The sequence below is a fragment of the Podarcis vaucheri genome, assembly GCF_965113315.1.
Source record: "Podarcis vaucheri genome assembly, chromosome: 17".
In the NCBI taxonomy this organism is placed as follows: Eukaryota; Metazoa; Chordata; class Lepidosauria; order Squamata; family Lacertidae; genus Podarcis; species Podarcis vaucheri.
Window position 1 is genome coordinate 8,290,803 of NC_138755.1, and position 19,572 is coordinate 8,310,374.

The 19,572-nt window shown below is 47.0% G+C and overlaps 1 protein-coding gene across 1 annotated transcript; it reads left to right on the forward strand.

Moving 5' to 3' along the window:
- The first annotated feature begins 4,583 nt into the window (after positions 1-4,583).
- CLPP (caseinolytic mitochondrial matrix peptidase proteolytic subunit) lies at positions 4,584-14,603 on the forward strand. The gene is made up of 7 exons (XM_082205555.1): positions 4,584-4,653; positions 7,701-7,802; positions 8,534-8,605; positions 10,605-10,701; positions 11,613-11,800; positions 13,028-13,133; positions 14,129-14,603. Exons 1-7 carry the CDS (start codon positions 4,636-4,638, stop codon positions 14,296-14,298), a joined length of 753 nt encoding a protein of 250 aa, XP_082061681.1. The 5' UTR covers positions 4,584-4,635; the 3' UTR covers positions 14,299-14,603.
- The last annotated feature ends 4,969 nt before the right edge of the window (positions 14,604-19,572 follow it).

Below are 19,572 nucleotides of genomic sequence, written 5' to 3' on the forward strand. Positions count from 1 at the left end.
CAATACAGTGGTACCTTGGTTTAGGAACAGTCCGGTTTAAGAACGGTTTGGTTTACAAACTCCACAAAACCAGAAAGTGTCTTGGTTTGAGAACTTTACCTTGGTCTAAGAACGGAATCAGAACGGTGGAAGGGCACCGGCGGCAGGAGGCCTCATTAGGGAAAGCGTGCTTTGGTTTAAGAACGGTTTTGGTTTAAGAACGGACTTCTGGAACGGATTAAGTTCGTAAACCGAGGTACCATTGCATGTTTGGCACCAGCTGGGCTGCAGGTTGCCGGGAGGAGATATACAAGGTGCCTTAGGGTCTCTACTTTGTGTTGGGTTTACAGTGGTACCTCGGGTTAAGAACCTAATTTGTTCTGGAGGTCTGTTCTTAACCTGAAACTGTTCTTAACCTGAGGTACCACTTTAGCTAATGGGGCCTCCCGCCACCACTACCCGATTTCTGTTCTCACCCTGAAGCAAAGTTCTTAACCTGAGGTACTATTTCTGGGTAAGCGGAGTCTGTAACCCGAAACGTATGTAACCCAAGTTGAAGCTGAAGCTGAGGCTTCAAGACTTTGGCCACCTCATGAGAAGAGAAGACTCCCTGGAAAAGACCCTGATGCTGGGAAAGATGGAGGGCACAAGGAGAAGAGGACGACAGAGGATGAGATGGTTGGACAGTGTTCTCGAAGCTACCAACATGAGTTTGACCAAACTGCGGGAGGCAGTGGAAGACAGGAGTGCCTGGCGTGCTCTGGTCCATGGGGTCACGAAGAGTCAGACACAACTAAACGACTCAACAACAATAACATGTAACCCAAGGTACCACTGTACTCCTTAGCCTTATCTTCTCCTGAAGATATCCTGCAAGGCAGTGGAGGTTTGGGGTCAGAGTTTTCCTTCCCATGGATGGACTACCTTCACAGGTTGAGGAGCCACATTTGACCCTCACTTCCTTCTTCAGCATGTGCAGAAACTGCCTTCTTGATCACTGGACCAACTATTGGTCTCGTCTGCTCAATCTGCCAGAGCCTGTCTTCGCATGCAGGGGAAGTCCCTAACTCACCAATGGTTTCAAACCCAATGGATACTCTCACCTGGTTTGCCAGACAGTTAAAGCCGTTCCCGGGGTGTGATCGCTGTTGCATGCTGAAAGCTTCTAGGAGACATAGGTGAGAGCTGAGTGCAGGGTGTGGACCAAAGGTAGGCAAACTACACCAGAAGGAGAACAATGTGTCCCCCACCAAATGAACTACAGCTAAAAGGTAAAGGACCCCTGGATTGTTAAGTCTAGTCAAAGGCGACTATGGGGTTGTGGCGCACATCTCGCTTTCAGGCTGAGGGAGCCGGTGTTTGTCCATAGACAGCTTTCCGGGTCATGTGGCCAGCAGGACTAAACCACTTCTGGCACAATGGGGCATCATGACGGAAACCAGAGCGCACGGAAATGCTGTTTACCTTCCCGTTGCAGCGGTACCTATTTATCTACTTGCGCTGGTGTGCTTTTGAACTGTTAGGTTGGCAGGAGCTGGCACAGAGCAATGGGAGCTCACCCCGTTGCGGGGATTCGAACCCCCGACCTTCCAGTTGGCAAGCCCAAGAGGCTCAATGGTTTAGACCAGAACATCACCCGCATTCCTGCCAAAGGGACTACCTCTCCCCTAACACCCCATACAATTCAGTGGGAGGATTAAGGCAACAATATACTGAAGATATACATACTGAAGGGCAAATTAGGATTGAGTGGCTGTTCCACTAAATCTCCTCTTCCAGTAATGGGTGTATAAGATTGCTCCACCTGAAATTAGGGGAAACTGCAGCTTTCATTTTGCACAGTTTTATTACCCACATTCAGAAAAGGAGAGGGAGCATGACACAGCCCTTTTTGAGTTCTATACCGCATACCTCCAACATTTTTCCGATGAAAATAGGGACGTCCTATTCAATAATTATAATTATAATTAAACCCCACCCATCTGACTGGGTTGCCCCAGCGACTCTGGGCAGCTCCCAGCATATATAAATACATAATAAAATATTAAACATTTAAAAATCTCCCCTATACAGGGCTGTCTTCAGATGGAACAGGGTTTGCATAACTCCATACCCTCCAACATTTCTCCAATGGAAATAAGGACTTCCTACCATACCCTCCAGGGATGCAGGTGGCGCTGTGGGTTAAACCACAGAGCCTAGAACTTGCCAATCAGAAGGTTGGTGGTTCAAATCCCAGCGATGGGGTGAGCTCCCATTGCTCCTTCCCTGCTCTTGCCAACCTAGCAGTTCGACAGCACATTAAAGTGCAAGTAGATAAATAGGTACCGCTCTGGCGGGAAGGTAAACGGCATTTCCGTGCGCTGCTCTGATTCGCCATAAGCGGCTTAGTCATGCTGGCCACATGACCCGGAAGCTGTATGCTGGCTCCCTCGGCCAATAAAGCGAGATGAGCGCCGCAACCCCAGAGTCGGCCATGACTGGACCTAATGGTCAGGGGTCCCTTTACCTTTACCTTTTTACCATACCCTCCAACATTTCTCCGGTGGAAATAGGGACATCCTAAGGAAAAGCAGGACATTCTGAGATCAAATCAGAAACCAGGACAGTTTCTGTAAATCTCGGATTCTCCCTGGAAAATAGGGACACTTGGAGGGTCTAATACCAGCATAACTTGTAAAGTGCCCTGTGATCTTCATATAGAGGGTGATGTATAAATTTAATAAATGCTAACAATAATATTAAATAATAAATTCCACCAACAGGTCTTTCCCTTAGCTGACACAAGTAGGCTGGGATAAGTTACCGTATTTACACGGACTTAAGGCCAGATCATTGGGGTGGGGAAAGGTACATTACAGCCTAATTTCTCCCAGCCAATGTATTTGGGGGGCTAGGATTGCACCCTAAATTAGTGATTTGCATAAAGGAAGAAAGATCCCTGCATGTATGAAGGTATTTCGGTGCACTGGCATGTACTACAATAGGGCTGATTTCTTTGTACGTCTACTGGGTGGAGACTGAATATTATGGAGACAGCTCTCCCTGTGCTGTTGCTGGCAGGATATTTCTCTGACATTCTTGCCACTGTGCGGACAGTAATGGAAATACAGGTCTTGGACATGGTAGAATGGATCTGAAAGCATCTATAATAAAGTCAGCAGGCAGGAGTGTACAATAGCAAAACAGGGGGATCCCAGGAGACTTTCTCGTAACAGACACAGCTGACTTTGTGATGTAAGCTCATAACAGCGGCGGGTTCGATATTGTATCCTCCTGTATGATTGGATGCCTGTGAGCCACTCAGCAGTAAACATTTATTTACGTTGTTATCATTATAACTCATTTACAGTCATGACAAAACTCAGGGTGTTTTACAAACAACACCAACATGCAGAATATAATCTAAATCAATGCAGAAGCTATTCTTGCACAAGCTTTATTGATATAAACTGTGAAAATGTATTTAGCGTAGTTAAGGTTTTACCTCTATCTTCAGTATATTTTATTTTATTGCTATGGCTAGTAGCTGATGCAAATAAAGATTCTTCTGATATGATCTTGCACAAACTTACCTTTTGCACAAATTTTGCCGTCTCCAAAATATAAATGCTAGAAACTTGGTGGAGGAAGTGGAAACTTGAAGTATGACAGCGTGTGATAACCTTACCCCCTCCCCCGAAATGTAAGGTACCCCTTTGTGGTGAGGTTTTTTTTACCTCTTTTCCTGTAGCTAACAGCAATGTCACCATCTGTAGACATCTAATGGGAGTGGCTAAAACAAGGTCAATAACTTTCGGGTCTTCCTTTAAAAAAATCTCAACAATTTTTGGGGTGTCCTGGTTTTTACTTTTTTAAATATGGCAACCCTAAAGGCACATTGGCATTAGAGGAAATTTATGTGCATGCCATGAGACGCCTCACTTGCTCCTTTTTGCAGAACCCATCGCTACTGAAGACACAAGAACGGAGCGCTGCCCATCTTAGCCACCTCTGAACTTGCAGACCTGCAAACAATTCGGTTCTCCCCCGCAGCCGTCTGACAAATGCTGATTTTCCTCTTGCCATGCACTTATTTTTTAAAATCCCGTTTGCTTAAAAATGAATGAATGAATGAATGAATGCAGGGCCGGATTTAAGTTTGATGAGGTCCAGCTGTCCTTTGTCAACAACAATTTGTCGCTGTTTTTGTGTTGAATATATGCTATATGATATGGTAATTTATGGACCTAATAGGTATCTAAAGCCATTTGCACATAACAAAATATGTATTTTATCAAAATAATTGTTGACAGGAAATACAATAAAGGAAAAGTATATTAATAGTGAAAGAATTATTATTACAGCCAGGGTTTTTTTCCCCTTTAATTCCCCCCCCCCTCAAAAAAACCCAAGCTATAGCTTGTTTAGCTTCTACGTAAATCCGGCACTGAATGAATGACGCTCTTTAGAGCAGCTGAATACTAAAACCGCTTTAAAAAATACAAACCAAACAAAAAGCACCGGTACCTAAATGTTATACTACATTTCCCATGGTGCACCGCGGCGGCGCTGCAACCCGGCGCCTCGGCCATCGTCACGTGATTCTTGCCCCCCTCCCCTTTTAAAATAAACCACGTGGGACGGTGGAAAGCAAGAAAGACCTTCCGGGGCAGCATGTTGCAAAGGATAGTGGTGAGGGGCAAGTGCACGTGGGTGGGGCTTGGAGGGTGGGTGCATCAGGGACTGTGGGTGCAGTAGTGAGGAAGGGGGGGGCGGTGGAAGGGGCAGCCCCCCCCCGGGAGCCATCCCTTGCATAGATTTTCCCTGCCTCAAGCGCCTACTGGAGCTCCCACCCGCCGGTCTCCTCAAAGGCAAGCAGCCGCGCCAGGCTGCGCGGGGAAGGCAAAGAGCCAAGGAAGCGATCCTAGCCTTGCACCCGCGGGCGGAGCGCCTCCTTTTCCACAGCTGCTCTCTAGCCGCCTCTGCAACCTCAGAGGCAGAATATGAAGGCGGTGGTGGCCTTTCCCCCCCCTCTCCCACAGTCGAAGCCCCCTTTAAACTGGAAGTACCGTTTTAAGCTGCTGCGGTGGGACAGATGTTGAACAGACTTAATTTGAATAATAATAATAATAATAATAATTATTATACCACAGAGCTTAGGAGTAGCTGATCAGAAGGTTGGTGGTTCGAATCCCCGTGACGGGGCGAGCTTCCGTTGCTCAGTCCCAGCTCCTGCCAACCTAGCAGTTCGAAAGCACGTCAAAGTGCAAGTAGATAAACAGGTCCCGCTCCAGCGGGAAGGTAAACGGCGTTTCCGTGCGCTGCTCTGGTTCGCCAGAAGCAGCTTAGTCAAGCTGGCCACATGACCCGGAAGCTGTACGCCGCCTCCCTCAACCAATAAAGCGAGATGAGCACCGCAACCCCAGAGTCGGTCATGAGTGGACCTAATGGTCAGGGGTCCCTTTACCTTTACCATTTGAAGCTGCTGCGGGGGATAGATGTTGAAAAGACTTCATTTGAATAATAATAATAAAAAAAAATTATTTATATCCCGCCCTCCCCAGCCAAAGCTGGGCTCAGAGCGGCTAACAACAGTAAAATAATACAGCATTCTAAAATCAGTTCATTATAAAATCAGGTAGAATAGACTTTTCAGTTTCCCCCACGCTTCCACTTTTAATTCGTATGCACGAGGCGGTTTACAAGCTGAAGCAGCAGCAAAATATACAACACCAAACATAACAACCCATGCATTTTGTCCAATCCCGTTTTTCCAACCCACCTAAGCCAGGGATCCTCACCATTTCTTGTTGCTACAACCTCTGTATAAGGATGTAGCAAGTGCTCCTCCATTTCACTGTGGTCACCCTGAGTTCTAGAGGTTTTTTGGGGGTGGGTGGGGAGTGGGCTGGGGGCAAAGAATGTCCATTTTATTTGGAGCATCCATTCATGATTCTATAAACCTGTACAGTGTTGCCTCGCAAGACGAAAAGAATCCATTCTGTGATTCTCTTCGTCTAGCGGTTTTTCTGTCTTGCGAAGCAAGCCCATTGCGCTTTTAGCGGCTTTTAGCGCCTTATCGGCTTATCGGATCAGCTGATAACCGGCTTAGCGGCTTAGAAAAGGGGGGGAGGGGAAAAAACCCGCAGGAACTCGCAAGACATTTTCGTCTTGCGAAGCAAGCCCATAGGAGATTCGTTTTGCGAAGCACCTCCGAAACAGAAAACTCTTTCGTCTAGCGAGTTTTCCGTCTTGCGAGGCATTCGTCTTGCAGGGCACCACTGTATTATGTTGGTTTTCAGAGCCAGGAAGACTCAGATGCTTAGCATCTCCTTATAACTATCAGTGCCTGGTCTGTCTCTCTCTAAAGGCCTACATGTGCTCTTCTCTCTGTGGTGCTGCCAGGGCAGTGGGAAGAGAAGGGTCAAGCCACATACTGGCCAACTGCTTAAAGCTAGCCACTTATGGTGTTTATTGGGGGGTGGCAAATACTTTTGGGGTGTGCAACCTTAGAGGCGTCCTTTGCAGAAGAAGGAGGAGGTGGGTGTGAATGGCAGCTCTTAGTCCCTATGCAGGTTGTACACAGAGTTGTTAGTTTCATCCTGGTACTGTGACATTGCTGTGGGCCCTTTTGCACATCATTGCTGGTGGCCAGCAATGAGAACTGGTATAGCCGCTAAGAGGATGAGGTTTAAGGAGCTGGGTACATTTAGCCTGGATAAGAGGAGACAGAGGAGATATGAAAGCCATCTTCAAATATCTAAAAGGCCATCATATAGAGCAAGCTTGTTTTCTCCTGCTCTGGAGGGTAGGACTCGAACCAGTGGCTTCAAGTTGCAAGAAAGTAGATTCCGAGTCAACATTAGGAATAGCTTTCTGACAGACAGAGAGCTGTTTTGACAGTGGAATGGACTCCCTCAGAAGGCGTGGTGGGCTCTTCTTCCTTGCAGGTTTTTAAGCAGAGGCTGGATGGCCATCTGTCATGCATGCTTTAGTAGTAATAATAATAATTTATTATTTATATCCTGCCCATCCACCTGGGTGGCTTCCAGCCGAGTATTAAAAACAATACAGTGTTTAAAAACAATGCAGCATTTTGCTTTAGTTGAGATTCCTTGCGTTGCAGGGGATTGGACCAGAACAGGCTTCCTCAAACTCGGCCCTCCAGATGTTTTTGGCCTACAACTCCCATGATCCCTAGCTAGCAGGACTAGTGGTCAGGGATGATGGGAATTGTAGTCTCAAAAACATCTGGAGGGCCAAGTTTGAGGAAGCCTGGACTAGAGTTGGGGTCCCTTCCAACTCAATGCTTCTTTGATTCTGATCACCAAACGCAAAGAGTTGTCTTCGAAGACAAACACATGGGGATATATGCTAGCCTGCCATGTAAGTGCGACAGCTGGTTGCGCTGTGTGTGAAGTGTTTCAAATGCACAAAAAAAGACTGATGGATAAATGTTGCTGCTCTCTCGTGAAAGTAGAATGCCACACCTTTCCTTGGCTTTCTTTGGCCTGGCATCCCTTCTGAGTCCTGCCTCTACACTCACAGATGCTAAAAGCAGCGTAGTCTCCTCCCTTTCCCTCTGAACATGAGGGCGCAGTGGTGAACGTGGCAGTGAATTTGAAAGGGTGTTAATGAAAATGCTGCACCTTGAATGGAGGATTGCAGAGGAGCTCTGGTGGTTATTGACAGGGGTGAGTGTCGGTCTATTTGGTAACTGGCCTTCTCTCTGCCTGCAGCACCCTTTGCGGCTGGGAAGCCATGTCCTCTCTGTGGCTCGGAGCCTGCACCAGTCTCCCCGGAGTCACATCCCTCTCATTCCCATTGTAGTGGAGCAAACGGTAAGCACAGGGGAGGGGAGGGAGGTACTCCTCTATCAACGTATTTTTGGGAAAGGGAGCAGACTAGGAACTGCAAAGTCTGAAATCACTTATAACAGGTGGTTGTGGCGGTGGCTGGCAGTTAGCGTCAGGCTCATAGCAGTAATTTGTTAAGGGTTGTGCTACATTGCAGGCCCATCAATGCAGAAACTGCAGAGACCTAACTACAAGCAGATTACGTTTAATACTATGCAATTGCATTTGAAGGCTCTTAAGAAAATTTAAGAATATGGGCAGGGCTTTGTACATTGTGCTAGTCTTTTTGCAATTGGAGGAGGTTTCCTTCTGACGGCACAGATTATTTCCTCTTCATCTTTTATTATATCTCCCTAAGGGTGGATGCTATTTAAATTTTAATTCTTTTTGGTAATGACAGCCAAAGTGTCAGGGATAGAGTTTCTGGAGACCAGAATCATGGTGCAGCCGTGTTTTAAGTCCCCTAATTTATTTACGACTCTGCCTTCTGTTGATGCACGCCTTGGTTGTTATCAGTGTGCAACTGTTCCAATGCCCTTCAAAATGGCTTAACTTTGTTCTGCTCTTAGAACAATGCTAAAGAAAGCTTCCAGCAAGCTGTTTCCTTCATATGAGACTGGAGGTCCTTCCCTCTGAAATATGCTAGGACTTTCTTCCTCCACCAGCACCAAATCCCAGGTCTTAAGGTACTTGTGCTGATCTTCTCTCTGTTTCAGGGTCGTGGTGAGCGAGCTTATGACATCTACTCCCGCCTTCTGAGAGAGCGCATTGTCTGTGTCATGGGCCCAGTAAGTACACAAACTCCTTCTGCAGCGAGCAAATGGGTCCTCTGCCACAGTGTCCATTTGTAACAACAACAACAATTTCCCCCCGCCCATCTGGCTGGGTTTCTCCAGCCACTCTGGGCGGCTTCCAATAAAAGATTTAAAATACATTAAAACATCAGTCATTATAAACTTCCCTAAACCGGGCTGCCTTCAGATGTCTTCTAAAAGTCAGGTAGTTTATTTCCTTGGCATCTGAAGGAAGGGTGTTCCACAGGGCGGGTGCCACTACCGAGAAGGCCCTCTGCCTGGTTCCCTGTAACCTCACTTCTTGCAGTGAGGGAACCACCAGAAGGCCCTCTGAGCTGGACCTCAGTGTCCGGGCTGAACAGTGGGGGTGAAGATTCTCCTTCAGGTATACCGAGGCCATTTAGGGCTTTAAAGGTCAGCACCAACACTTTGAATTGTGCTCAGAAACGTACTGGGAGCCAATGTAGGTCTTTCAAGACCGGTGTTATGTGGTCTCAGCGGCCGCTCCCAGTCACCAGTCTAGCTTACTCCACCCATGTGGCTATGAACTCAAACTCCTGGGGAACTCTGGGCATGATTCAGCTAAATTATTGGGTGGCAGAACATGGTCTGCTTGCACAAAAAAGCTTCTCCCTCCCTTCTCTCCCTGCATGCTCCCACACATCTTTTAAATCCGCACTGGAGGGTTAGGAGAACCCCCATTACATGTTTAGCGGGGGGGTGCAGGGGGGTGAGTCCCACTGCATGAGTGGACCTCATTCCCTGAGTGCCGACCCTACTGACCTACACAGAATTCCACTCCCTGAGCTTTTGAAAAATATTTTTGAAGAGCTCTGAAGATTGTGGATAAATGGTTAAATGTGCTTATAATGGGAAGAATTCAAGTGTACAGCATTCGTTCCGTCAGTACAAGATTTTCAGCTTATCAAACGGAACCTCTCCTCCCCTCTGCACGCTGTTCTGGCGGGTTCTTTTAGATAATTAATTTCAAAGGGTTCCTCTAATTAAGTCCCTTGCGTTATATTAACGTGTACCCTCTGGGCTGGTGGGATTCTCATTCCTGAATTCTGGATGGCCGCTTCTCAGACAACAACAGTTCTGGGGTGTTGGACTTGCTAATAATAATAATAATGATGATGATGATGATGTATTCTTTATACCCTGCCCATCTGGCTGGGTTTCCCCAGCCACTCTGGGTGGCTCCTAACAGGACATTAAAAACATGATAAAACATTACTAAACTTCCCCAAACAGGGCTGCCTTCAGATGTCTTCTAAAAGTCAGATAGTTGTTTATTTCCTTGACATCTGATGGGAGGGCGTTTCACAGGATGGGCGCCACTACCAAAAAGGCACTCTGCCTGGTTCCCTGTAACCTCACTTCTCGCAGGGAGGGAACCGCCAGAAGGCCCTTGGAGCTGAACCTCAGTGTCCAGTCTGAACGATGGGGGTGGAGACGCTCCTTCAGGTATACTGGGCAGAGGCCGTTTAGGGTTTTAAAGGCCAGCGCCATAACTTTGAATTGTGCTAAGAAACGTGCTGGGAGCCAAGGTAGGTTTTTCAGGACCGGTGTTATATGGTCTTGGTGGCCACTCCTAATCCACGACAGGCACAGATTGTGTCCAAGCCTCCAAGGAATAAGTGCTTGGAGAGGATATGTACAGTACAGCCCCAGCAGCAGAAATGTAAGACATCGGAAATGGCCTGAGTGAAAGAAGCAGGGTAAGAATGGTCTACATAAATAAGCAACCTGATCAAAACTAAGCAAGCACATTACACCTTGCCTGTTTCCCTGGAACCTTACTTCTCACAATGAGGGGACCGCCAAAAGACCCTGAGAGGAAGACCTCAGTGTCCAGGCTGAATGATGGGGGTGGAGATGCTCCTTCAGGTATACTTAACTTCAGGTATATATTGACTTGAGCAGGAGGTGGGTTTCCTGCAGCAAGGAGTCCCCTGCTTCTCATCCACTGCCTTGCATTCTCCATCTACAGATTGATGACAACGTTGCGAGCCTGGTTATTGCACAGCTACTTTTCCTGCAGTCGGAAAGCAACAAGAAGCCCATCCACATGTACATCAACAGCCCAGGTGAGAGGCAGCGAAAAGCACAGAGTGACATCAGAGCAGCTTCCCTACAGAATCTTCTCTCTCTTACCTTATCCTTAATCAAAATAAAAAAATTCCTTCCAGTAGCACCTTAAAGACCAACTAAGTTAGTTCTTGGTATGAGCTTTTGTGTGCATGCACACTTCTTCAGATACACTGAAACAGAAGTTGCCAGATCCTTCTATATAGTGAGAAGGTGGGGAGGGGTATTACTCAGAAGTGTTCTCCTACTAAGAATCACAGATTCTTAGATTGAAATGTTCTCCTACTAAGAATCACAAAACGGAGAAACCAGTAGGAGAACACTTCAATCTCCCAGGACATTCTATACAAGATCTCAAAGTAGCTGTTTTACTACAAAGGAATTTCAGAAATAGACTGGAAAGAGAAGTTGCTGAATTGCAACTCATTACCAAACTTAAAACCATGGAGAGACCTGGTCTGAACAAAGACATTGGATTCTTATCTCATTATACATGACTAAGCCATTTTTCACCTTCTCACCCCTTGCCATTTCCTGTAAGACCTATTGCAGTCGTTAAGAGTCGTCAACAGGCTCATCTCAGCTACCTGCCAATCTCCCATTCCCACCACCCTTCTGAGTAATAACCCTCCCCACCTTCTCACTATATAGAAGGATCTGGCAACTTCTGTTTCAGTGTATCTGAAGAAGTGTGCATGCACACGAAAGCTCACACCAAGAACTAACTTAGTTGGTCTTTAAGGTGCTACTGGAAGGAATTTTTTTTATTTTGACTATGGCAGACCAACACGGCTACCTATCTGTAACTTATCCTTAATGTCACTTGGGTGTTTAAAAAAAGAAATGGCTTAAGAAGGCATGCTGTGCCTAAATTTGGGGACCGCTAGTGACTTCTCTGTTCCCTCCGTAGGTGGTGCGGTAACATCTGGACTGGCTATCTACGACACCATGCAGTACATCCTGAACCCCATTTGCACATGGTGTGTGGGGCAGGCAGCTAGCATGGGCTCCCTGCTATTGGCTGCGGGCTCACCAGGCATGCGCCACTCTCTACCCAACTCCCGCATAATGATCCACCAGCCGTCAGGTGGGGCACGGGTAAGTCAAACCCTGCTGTCGCTGCTTTCTCTTGCAGGGGCCACACCACCTTCTCTAGCCAGCACCCTGTCTTGATGCTTCCCTGGGCAAATTGCTCCCCAGGACATGGGACATGGGGTGCAAATCTTGTATTCTTCCTCTGCCTAGGGGACGCAGGTGGCACTGTGGTCTAAACCACGGAGCCTCTTGGACTTGTCGATCAGAAGGTCGGCGGTTCGAATCCCTGCAGTGGGGTGAGCTCCAGTTGCCCTGTCCCAGCTTCTGCCAACCTAGCAGTTCGAAAGCATGCCAATGCAAGTAGATAAATACCGTATTTTTCGCCCCATAGGACGCACACACATTTCCCCTTCATTTTTGGGGAAGCCTGGAGAGTGCGCACCGACCCCTCTCGCTCTCCAGGCTTCAGGAAGCTATCTGCAAGCCCGGTGGGAGGTCCTGCGGGCTCGCAAGGCTTGCAGGCAGCAGCCTGCAGCCCACAAGCTCGGGGGACAGCGGGGAGGCGCAACGCCGCCACCCCGCTATTCCCTGACTTGGTCTGGAGGCTGGCGGAGGGGGGGGAGCAAGCTTGCTTCTCCCCATCGCCAGCCCCACAAGCTCGGGGGATAGCGGGGAGGCAGAGCGCCACCACCCTGCTATTCCCAGACCTGGTCTGGAGGCTGGCGGGGGGGAGCGGGGAGAAGCAAGCTTGCTTCTCTCCATCGCCAGCCCCACAAGCTCGGGGGACAGCGGGGCAAGCCGCTGCCCCACGGAGGCTAGAGAGGCTGTCCCTGAAGGCAGAAGAGGGAGATGGAGCGCTCTGTCTCCCTCTTCTAGCTTGGGGATGGCTGCACAAACCTGGGGGGGGGGAGGAATAAAAATTTTTCCCTTGATTTCCCCCCCAAAAAACTAGGTGCGTCCTATGGGCCGGTGCGTCCTATAGGGCGAAAAATACGGTAGGTATCACTGCGGCAGGAAGGTAAATGGCATTTTCGTGTGCTGTGTCACGGTGTCTCGTTGCACCTGAAGCGGTTTAGTCATGCTGGCTACATGACCTGGAAAAATGTCTGTGGACAAACGCTGGCTCCCTCAGCCTGAAAGCAAGATGAGCACCTTTGACTGAACTTAACCGTCCAGGGGCCCTTTACCTTTTCCCATCCTCTACATTCCCCAGTGCTCGCTGGTGAGTGAATGACCTCAGCAGATGACAGGCTATAATTTCCCACTGACTCTCTGACTCCCGACTTCCAGGGTCAGGCTACAGACATTGCCATCCAGGCTGAAGAGATCCTCAAACTGAAGAAGCAGATCAATGCCCTCTATGCCAAGCACACCAAGCAATCCCTGGATGTGATTGGTAAGAAGCATCTGGAGCCAGAAGGTGGGGCAGGGAGACAAAACCTTGTGTGCCGGGAGAGATATCTAGCATTCGGACAAGGGAGAGGGAGGCCATATGCTTGTTCCAGCCTCCAGTTTGGATCCTGTTCCTTCCTTGGACACCACTGTGGTGAGATAAAGCTTTCTGTCCCAGTGCAGGCTCTGAAGGAACCTGAAGCCAAGCAAGTCTCTGTCTCATCAGTGTCTGGGTGGGTGGCCACCTGAGATCCACATGTATGTCAGCTTGAATTCCATGGAGGAAGAAAGGCAGGGTATAAACCAGAGAAGGGGAACCTGTGACCCTTCAGAGATGTTGGCCCCAGCCAGTGTGATGATATGAACTGTGGTCCAACATCTGTAGGGCTGCAGATTCCCTTTGATGAAAAGGCAAATAAATAAAACAAGAATTCCTTCTGTAATACCACAATTTCCTTTTAAAGATATATATTTTTTAATTTATTAATTAAGATTTTCCCATAAGACAGCTACATTACAACTACAGAAGATGCAAATTGAATTACTCTTAACAGCAGTTATTGGTCCTTAGCACCCACAGAAGACAGTAGCTCCTCCCAGCTCTCACCTGGGATCTTTTTTCTCCTCCCAGTCTTTCACCCTGAGAGACTGACATTTCTCTCTCTCTCTACCAGCTCCCTCCCTGGTCAGCCTTGAGAGGTGCTGCCAGATGATTAATTGGGCCGGGTGGGGTCAGGGCTGGACTTGCGTTTGTGCATTGATTCTATTAGTATGTAAGCAAATAATCCTGGAAGACTAAGTAAGGGTTAGTCCTTGCAGTGTCTATCCATGGATGCTTAAGGTGCAGAATGGCAGTGGAGAGGGAAGTTGGGATGGAGCAGGGAGACTCTGAAGGCCTCCTGAACTCAGTAGGACTTTCTCCCTGGTATGTGGGCTCGCACTTTTTGGTGTTTTTCCACGTTTATGTATTAAGTCTTTACGTCTCCTTAACCCTCACAGAAGCTGCCATGGAGAGAGATCGTTACATGAGCCCAGTCGAAGCCCAGGAATTTGGCATCTTGGACAAGGTGCTTGTTCATCCTCCACACGATGGGGAAGATGAGCCAGAGCTGGTTCAAAAAGAGGCGCCTCCTGCCCCTGCTCCCACCTCTTCCTCAGCTGAACCCTGAGGGATCAACGACTTCCTCGGATGCTTGTCGTGTCAGGAATTATTTCTGCAGCGCCAGCACTCTGAAGTGAGGACGGTGTTACCTCCCCAGGCTGGTTGGTTGGAGTCCTTGGAATTGTTGGGGGATGTCTCCCCTTAGCAGGCCTTCTCTTAGCGGAGGGTCCCACAAGTAGCTGGCCAGCTGTGTTTACAGGAGCTGGTCTCTTTGCCATTTTCTCCTCAGCTGATCCAGTTTCCTTCTTGCTCCTCCAGTTGCACCATTGTATAAGAGAGTGATGTTTTTAAATTAAACTTAGACCTCTGTGATGTGGGCGTTCTTTTTTTCCTTGGTTTTCTAACTGAAAGGCTATTGGTAACAGATCTTGAGGTTCCCTCAACTTATGGGCCCGCTGTATATATCAGGTAGAAGTCCCATAGTCCATAGCATTGGCTTGTGGGAGATAATTTTGCTGGCTGTTGCAGAATTGTGGCACGGCCAGTTTGCTAGGTAACCAAGAAGACTGTGTTTCCAACACCTTCCTCATAGACCTTTTCCTGCCATCTAGCTCTTCTGCAGCCACACAATATGGAGGAGGCCCAGGATGGTCCACAAACATCTCTATGCCATATCCATGCATAATCATGGCTTTCATAGTTCAAGTTACAGGCAGGTAGCCATGTTGGTCTGCCATAGTCGAAACAAAATTAAAAAATTCCTTCCAGTGGGTCTGGTGACTTCTGTTTCAGTGTATCTGAAGAAGTGTGCATGCACACGAAAGCTCATACCAATAACAAACTTAGTTGGTCTCTAAGGTGCTACTGGAAGGAATTTTTTTACATAGCTTTCATACGCAGTGGTAACTGATGCATGCACAGATTTCTTGGCTTTGCCAGTGCAACACAGTCACAGTCAAATGGGAAGCAGAATTAGGAAAGGCAGGGGAAACCGATTGCTTCTTTCTTTGCTCTTACGGCGTCATCCTCCATCCTCCCTGCATGTGGCACATCACAGTGGAGACTAAAAAAGGTGATTCTGCTTGCTTGGCTGCTGTCCTGCACGATGCAAGGAAGATTCTCCAGAGCTGCTGTAGAAGCTACTGGCTCAGAGGTGATAGATGGAAGTGTGAGTTGGGGGAGTTTGCTGCTGCGGCCCCCCAAAAGTACCCCCCCAACAAGACAATCACACCAAACTCTTGCAAAAGATAGCTGATGTGCATGTTCAAGAGCAAAGATTTCCAGGGAGAATGGAAAGCAGATATCTGAGCAGGACTCCGAACAGTAGGAGGTGGTTTGCAACTGGGCTGAGGAGCAGTCCCAGGATTTGCATGGGCAACCATCACTGAAAACTGCCCTTTTAATAATCTCAAATCAGCAGGGGCGTGTGTGTGTGTGTGTGGTCACCATCTTAATAAAATATTCTCATGTTGCAGGGGATTGGACCAGATGACCCCCCAATTCCACAATTCTGTGGTTCTCGCAATGTTTCAGAAGGGACCCTGTGTCTCAGAAATTGTGGGTTGGCTCTGGGAATCAAATTAATCCCATAACTCCCAAACTAAACTACGTGCAATGTTTTTTTTTAATAGAATTCCATTTATCCACAGTTGGATATAAGTATTTGATGGAAAAAGTAGAGAGTGGGCACCTGCACACCTTACAGCATTTGAAGTGATACGGTTTGGAGTTTTCTAAAAGCATTTTTGTAGACAATCACTTTGCAAAAGCACTTTGCTATGTAGAAAGCATGAGCCAAGGTTGCCAACTTGAATAAAATATTGTGAGGGGGGCAGGTAAGCCCTGCCCCACATAATTGATCACAAGATGTGGTGCATGCACATCATTTGGACCATTAATTTTTTTGGGGGGGCTCTGGCCCCCTCAAATATTTTGCAGTGGTGGAGAAGAGACCTCGGCCCCTTGGATCCTCCTATGGCATGAGCAACTGATAAATTGTTGCCATCTGTGCATGTCCTCTGTGACTAGCACGTCATTAGTTTATTTGTCTCTTCAAGGCCCACCACACACACATACACCCAAACCTGGAAAGTTTCCTAATATGCCCACAGTCCACAGTAACACAGACTGCACAGGCTCCGTTTGATGCATTGCGCTCAAAATGGCTGCTGTAGGGGCATGCTGCCACATCACAAAATGGCTGCCACGTCTAAAAGAGCAGAAAAGGCGACGAAAGAGGGCCACAAAACATTAATCAAGGGGGAAAGTACATATATTCACCACAAGCAGGGTGGATTTGATTTAAATCACGATTTAAATCACTAGTCAGTAAGACTTGATTTAAATCACTAGTCAGTTTATATTTGGACAACTTTTCTGCTGTACTTTATTGGAAGGAGAAAAATAATCATTTCCTTAATAACAATTTAAACAATTTATTTAACTAAAACAATAACATTGTGGCATATGTATCCATGTTTGTTAACTGATGTGGTTAAACAATTTTTTAAAATAAAAACCTTAGACTGAGTTTTAGCACACATAAAAAACTGAAAACAAATCCTTATTTCCTGATGAATAGCCTTTGGACTATAATGTAACTTGAATAGAAAACTATCTTTATAAAGATTTCCCCTCCAGAAGCATTTTATTTTATTCTTTTCTTCGTATTCTGTTGTTTATGCTCGTACTTTACATTGTGTTTTCTGGAATTCAAATGGTAATACGACGTAAGAAACAAAAGAAGTAACAAAATGCCATGAAAAGCCACACAGCATCTAGTGCAATTGCTACAGGGGGCAGAAAAATCAATAAATGGTGTTAGTAATTGTCAAGTGGTTCGGGGGGGGGTGGAGTTAGGGAACCACTGCTTTCGATTATTACACTGCCTTAAACTGATAGATAGCTTGTTTCAGATATATTAGCTGGATTTTAAGTGCATTCCAATAGGATAAAAAGGTAAAGGTAAAGGTACCCCTGCCCGTACGGGCCAGTCGTGTCTGACTCTAGGGTTGTGCGCCCATCTCACTTAAGAGGCCGGGGGCCAGCGCTGTCCAGAGACACTTCTGAGTCAAGTGGCCAGCGTGACGAAGCTGCTCTGGCGAGCCGGCACCAACGCAGCACACGGAAACGCCGTTTACCTTCCCGCTATAAAGCGGTACCTATATATCTACTTGCACTTAGGGGTGCTTTCGAACTGCTAGGTGGGCAGGACCTGGGACCAAAAGACGGGAGCTCACGCCGCCGCGGGGATTTGAACCGCCGACCATACGATCGGCAAGTCCTAGGCACTGAGGTTTTACCCACAGCGCCACCTGCGTCCCTCCAATAGGATATATGCCGTTAAATTGCTTGCTAGCTTCAGAATGGCCCAGTCGACTCGTTAAAATAAAGACGTCAATACGAAGATGATCAGTCCTTTTTCCAATAAAAATACATTTTAAAGTACTCATATATTGATAAAAAGCACCATGGGTGCCAGCACAAAATGGCTGTGCATACTGTCACATGCACAAAAGTCAAAATAAAAAAATTCCTTCCAGTAGCACCTTAAAGACCAACTAAGTTAGTTCTTGGTATGAGCTTTCGTGTGCACGCACACTTCTTCAGATACACTGAAACAGAAGTTGCCAGATCCTTCTATATAGTGAGAAGGTGGGGAGGGGTATTACTCAGAAGGGTGGTGGGAATGGGAATTTGGCAGATAGCTGAGATGAGCCTGTTGACGACTCAGCTATCTGCCAATCTCCTATTCCCACCACCCTTCTGAGTAATACCCCTCCCCACCTTCTCACTATATAGAAGGATCTGGCAACTTCTGTTTCAGTGTATCTGAAGAAGTGTGCATGCACACGAAAGCTCATACCAAGAACTAACTTAGTTGGTCTTTAAGGTGCTACTGGAAGGATTTTTTTTTTATTTTGACTATGGCAGACCAACACGGCTACCTATCTGTAAATGCACAAAAGTGACTGTGACAATCTCCCTCCACCTCTCTACTGCCTTGAGCTGCCAATATTCTGTGATAGCTGAGTGAACCTCCATGTTCAGCCGCATCATATCCAGGGCCAGATTTAGGTTTGATGAGGCCCTCAACTCCTGAAGGTAATGGGGCCCTTTATATGTCCAGCTGTCCTTTGTCAACAACAAATTGTTGTTTTTTGTGTTGAATATATGCTATATGGTAATTTATGAACCTAATTGGTATCTGGATGTGGGTGGCGCTGTGGGTTAAATCACTGAGCCTCTTGGGCTTGCCAATCAGAAGGTTGGTGGTTCGAATCCCCACGACAGGGTGAGCTCCCGTTGCTCAGTCCCTGCTCCTGCCAACCTAGCAGTTTGAAAGCACGCCAAAGTGCAAGTAGATAAATAGGTACCGCTCCGGCGGGAAGGTAAACAGCATTTCTGTGTGCTGCTCTGGTTCGCCAGAAGTGGCTTAGTCATGCTGGCCACATGACCCAGAAGCTGCACGCCGGCTCCCTCGGCCAATAAAGTGAGATGAGCGCTGCAACCCCAGAGTCGGTCACAACTGGACCTAATGGACAGGGGTCCCTTCACTATAGAAGTGTCACTCTTTCCCAGGGCCAGATTTAGGTTTGATGAGGCCCTAAACTACTGAAGGTAATGGGGCCCTTTATATGTCCAGCTGTCCTTTGTCAACAACAAATTGCCACTGTTTTTTGTGTTGAATATATACTATATGGTAATTTATGGACCTAATAGGTATCTAAAGCCATTTGCACATAACAAAATATGTATTTTATCAAAGTAATTAGAATGTAGGCACACACTATCTATAGAAATGAGCAAACCAGTGATATTTTAGGGAGCAGGCTAGCAGGCGGGACCCATTACTAACTTCACAAGAGCCTACACAACACAAAACACTGTTTGCTGTATGTAGGTTTCATTTTATTTGTTTTTTATCTAACATTTCGGAAATGTACATCCAGGTGTGTCCCCCTTAATTTTTTCGGGGGGGGGGCGAGAGTGGGGCCCTAAGCTACAGCTTGTTTAGCTTATACGTAAATCCGGCACGGAGTATACCTCACTCTGAGGCTCCAGTTACAGATAGGTAGCCGTGTTGGTCTGCCATAGTCAAAATAAAAAAATTCCTTCCAGTAGCACCTTAAAGACCAACAGAGTTAGTTCTTGGTATGAGCTTTCGTGTGCATGCACACTTCTTCAGATACACGTGTATCTGAAGAAGTGTGCATGCACACAAAAGCTCATACCAAGAACTAACTCTGTTGGTCTTTAAGGTGCTACTGGAAGGAATTTTTTTATTTTCACTCTGAGGCTGTTGCGAGTAACCAGCCTCAACATATCGGAACTGCAAACT